Source organism: Penaeus japonicus, unplaced genomic scaffold (genome assembly GCF_977035675.1).
Source record: "Penaeus japonicus unplaced genomic scaffold, GWHDUDI00000001_assembly GWHDUDI00000014, whole genome shotgun sequence".
NCBI classification, from domain to species: domain Eukaryota; kingdom Metazoa; phylum Arthropoda; class Malacostraca; order Decapoda; family Penaeidae; genus Penaeus; species Penaeus japonicus.
Genome location: NW_028234416.1, coordinates 10,332,342 through 10,337,341, shown reverse-complemented (window position 1 = coordinate 10,337,341; position 5,000 = coordinate 10,332,342). Strand labels below are relative to the sequence as shown.

At 32.6% G+C, this 5,000-nt stretch overlaps 1 protein-coding gene across 2 annotated transcripts in view; it reads left to right on the top strand.

Annotated features, from left to right (window-relative positions):
• Positions 1-5,000, top strand: part of LOC122243552 (LYR motif-containing protein 2) — a 9,269-nt gene that overhangs the window by 1,551 nt on the left and 2,718 nt on the right. The window contains exon 1 of one of the 2 annotated variants that reach the window (XM_043001166.2): positions 4,281-4,471. The exons of the other annotated variant lie outside the window; for it this stretch is intronic. Coding sequence (XP_042857100.1) covers positions 4,412-4,471 — 60 coding nt within the window. The 5' untranslated portion in view covers positions 4,281-4,411. Of the gene's footprint in view, positions 1-4,280; positions 4,472-5,000 lie in introns of those variants that run through there. 2 annotated transcript variants of the gene reach the window in all.

The window sequence follows — 5,000 nt, the reverse complement described above, 5'->3', positions numbered from 1 at the left end:
AAGATTTAAATTGAAGAATATAGATGATGGACTTTCAGCAGTATTGCTCATTCAATTTTCAATACTGTGATATGTTTAGAGTTAGAATGAATTAGTCTGGTGCAAGTAGCCATTCAGTATTATAACGAGCAAAACTGTATTAGCTTCTTATTTCACTTTGGAAATACCATTGTAGTAACACTTTTAATTTAATGTACATATATGAAAGGACATATCATATAAAACAGAAGTTATTATTAGTAATACTATTTGATATCGTATATATATATATATATATATATATATATATATGATGTGATTAGTAAACAGAAATAACATAAATGTGATAAAAAATAGCTACATATTGAGATGATCGAGCCAAACATTGGCACTGTGGCAACGCAGTTATTTACATCAATAATTAACTTATCTTATTATTCAAATTACATTCAGTTATCCTGCATCGTAAGGCAGATGAACTTAAATACAGATGTTAGAGTTTGCCCAGATACGACACTTTCAAAGAATACGTATACCGGTTTATTTCATTTCATATTCCTTATATGAAAACGTCAAAAACTAAAACTTTAACAATATGATCTGATCAGCTGAGATAACGGCGTAAGAACAGATAATACTTTTGAAGACGTAAATAACGTATAACTCCGAAAAAAATTGGAAAAAGCAGATAGTAATCCAATATTATTAAAAAAAAACAAAAAACATTGCATCAAGACTGATTGCTTAAAAGGAGAGTAAATAACCTTGTAATGATATTATATTTATCATAATCATTGTTATAGGAGTCTAACTAAGATTATTTACAACGGCCATATTATCTGTATTTCTTATCAATCAACATTACAGGCATTTTAGGAATAACTAAAAACATATCTCTAGAACTGTTGATCATTCTAAAACTAATGAAGAGGAGAACGATATACATACTGTACCTCATAAGATGAAGTCTCTCTTTGACACGAGGTCAGCATGGCGTCAGGTCACAACATAGCCGAAGTTTTTTTCCGCCAGTAACATAGGATTTTTTCCCTTCATCCTAAGCTAAGAACGTCCATAATCTCTCATCAGTATTCTGGTATCTCTGCAATACACATCAGGTGTTGCAATCAACTACCACTTCACTGCCCTCACTCTCCGTAGAAAAAAAAAAAATGTTTTCCGCATATCTACAATATATACCGTAATACCGGATATTTTGTCATCTCTGTTCTAGCCGGTGACGACATATTAATAATCATCTACACTATTAAGGAAAATACATTAATTCAAGTCAACAAAACAGGGAAAAAAATTTATACAGACTAATTTTTTTAAAGGTTTTTCACGTGATCATGACCGTTTTCTGAATCCATCAGAGGAAGTTTAGTAGTGTAAGCGATGGCAACATCCTCACTATTTGTGATTTTCGGATACATTAAAGTCTATAACACAATTAAAGAAGAAATTATTTTAATAATATGAAATGAAAGTCACATCAGTGTTTTACCAAAAATGTAGCTTAGAGGCGTGTCGTGTGGTAGAAATTCCCTCTGGGAACCTATGAGTTTAATAAAGTTGAGTATAATCGATTGTCTAGAATATACATTTTTGGTTGCTTAAAGATTCTGACTTTTAAATCTCGGATGTGACTGCGAGTTGTATTAAAATAGGGTGAAAAAAACGGGAGAGAATATTGAGGTTCCATGAGAGTAGCTAATTATAGTGGTGTAATACCAATTTATATTAGTAGCATCTGTGGCTGTTAGAGCTGGAGCAAAGGACAACAAATTGTAACTTCAGAAGACATTGTTATTTCTGGATTACACTTTCATTATGTTTCTTTCCAAGTACAATTACTAAATTGCCGTATATATATTTGTTTTAAAATCCCAGTATAGATGACTCACCTTTTCGTGCTCCTATGCAAGCACTACTAAGCCCTTACTATTTCGAAATATAGCATAGACATACAGCTAGATGCTGACTTCTGCCTTTAAAGTAATAGCAGTAATGGATATAGAGGCCAGAAAATGAAGTAGGTAAGGAGACTTCATCACTGGCGGTAATGTGACCATCACCATTTGACAGGTTTTAGCTTTGGGGCACTCAATGTCCGTAAGCACAGGTTGCCCTTTCCCTCTCGATCTTTCAACATGTTTATTTTTTAGGGATGGTATTTCCTTAATAGTTTACAGAAGTATAATAGTGTGCTCTCATAAAATTTAATTATACATTTTTATCGGTGTGTAAAGAACATAGAGAGTTGATTGGTCTCTATATTTGTTGTTAGGGATTTCTAGTAGGCCTGTCTGAGCTCACGAATGTTAAAAACGCAAAAGACTAACACAGAAGACTCTTGTACCCTAACAAGTGAATGAAAGAAAGTGAGAAAGCTCTTGATATGTTGCATGAAACTCCTTCGCTTTGAAATAAAACTTGTCTGGTACAATGCACATTTCATTGCTGTCTGTCTTGAGGTCCAAACTCTAATGTGGATGCCCTGTATTTAATGGGTTTTAATATTACTCTCATAAACCTAGTTGGTTTCCTCAGAATAAAACCACTGTTATCATTATTATTATTACATTGCCTTTTCCTGGAAATTAAAGAAATGGTGTAATGAGGTGTCAGTTAGGCATACTAGGTTAACTGATTCCTTGGTGACTAAGCACTTCTGAAGCCATAAATGTTTTAAAAAATGTTTAAAAGAAACCCAGTGGACAATGCATGTTTATATGTGTTACTGCTGTCTATTTTAATAGTAAATTGCCAGTAGTCTAGATGTTTTTGTTGGCTATTGACAGTAGTGCCACTGGTGTAAGGTCAATCTGCCATTTCTTGATACGCAGCTCTCAGTCATTTCTGCCAATAACAGTAAAATGGCCAATACTATCTAATGCTCGGTCTTTCAGTTATTCGAGGTCACTTAGTAGATTCCTATGCTTAGAGTAAGATTTAATTTGAAGAATATAGATATGGACTTTCTGCAGTAGTGCTCATTCAATTCAATACTGTGATATGTTTACATATCTAACGACAGAATGAATTAGTCTGGTGCTAGTAGCCATTCAGTAGTATAACGAGCGAAAACTGTTTTAGCTTCTTATTTACTGTGGAAATACCATTGTAGTAACTCTTTTAATGGTTAATGTATCATATAGAAAGGACATACATTTAATAACAGAAGTTATTATTATATTCTATTTGATAGCGTATATATATATATATATATATATATATATATATATATGATGTGATATGTAAACAGAATATAACATAATGTGATAAAAAATAGGCTACATATTGTGAGATATCAGCCAAACATTGGCACTGTGGCCACGTCAGTATTTACATCAATAATTACTTATCTTTATTATTCATATTACATTCATTTATCCAGCATTCGTAATGCAGATGAACTTAAATACAGATGTTAGAGTTTGCCCAGATACTACACGATTCAAAGAAAACAATACCGTTTATTTCATTACATATTCTTAAATGAAAACGTCAAAAATCTAAAACTTTAAAAAATATATCTGCATCATAGATAACGGACGTTAATAAGATAATCTTCTTTTTGAAGACTGTAAATAATATACCTCATAAAAAATGGAAGCAGATAGTAATCCAATATTATTAAAAAAAAAAACATTGCATCGAGACTGATTGCTTAAAAGGAGAGTAAATAACCTTGTAATGATATTATATTTATCATAATCATTGTTATGAGGAGATACTAAAGATATTTACAACGGCCATATCTGTAGTTTCTTTAAATCACATTTACAGCATAATATGAATAACTAAAACTTATCCTCTAGAAACTGTTTGTTCATTTCTAAAATATTGAAGAGGAGAACGATATACATACTGTACCTCATAAGATGAAGTCTCTCTTTGACACGAGGTCAGCATGGCGTCAGGTCACAACATAGCCGAAGTTTTTTTTCCGCCAGTAACATAGGATTTTTTTCCCTTCATCCCAAGCTACGAACGCCTATAATCTCTCATCAGTATTAGGGGTGTATCTCTGCTATATAATCTGCAGGGGTGGCAATAAAATACACTTCACTGCCTCACTATCAGTTGAAATAATAAAAAAGTTTTCCAGCAGATCGGCAATTATACCGTTATACCGGATTATTATTGTCATAGGCTGTTCTAGCCGGTGACGACATATTAATAATCATCTACACTATTAAGGAAAATACATTAATTCAAGTCAACAAAACAGGGAAAAAATAATATACATAATAAATAGGTCACGTGATCATGACCGTTTTCTGAATCCATCAGAGGAAGTTTAGTAGTGTAAGCGATGGCAACATCCTCACTATTTGTGATTTTCGGGGAAACTATTAAAGTCTAAAACACAATTAAAGAAGAAATAGTAATAATAATAAGAATTAAAGTCATAGTGTTAACCAAAATGTATCTTAGTGGCGTCGTGTGGAAGAAATTCCCTCAGGGAACTATGAGTTTAAAAAGAGTTGAGTATAACGATGGTGAATAAACAAGTTTGTTGCTTAAAGATTCTGACTTTTAAATCTCGGATGTGACTGCGAGTTGTATTAAAATAGGGTGAAAAAAACGGGAGAGAATATTGAGGTTCCATGAGAGTAGCTAATTATAGTGGTGTAATACCAATTTATATTAGTAGCATCTGTGGCTGTTTTAGAGTGAGCAAAGGTCAACAATTGTAACTTCAGAAAGAAAGTTGTTATTCTGGATTACAAATCATTTTCTATCCAAGTTACAAATACTATATGTTGAGTATTATATATTGGTTTAAATATCCAAAGTATAGATGACACACTTTACGTTGGAACCTATGCTTTAGTCTTACTAAGCCCTAACTTTGAATACAAAGACATACAGCTAGATGCTGACTTCTGCCTTTAAAGTAATAGCAGTAATGGATATAGAGGCAGAATGAGAAGGTGAATGAGACTCATGCACTGGCTGTAATGTGACCATCAGCCATTATGTCTGGTTTTAGCTTTGGCACTCAAAGCTGT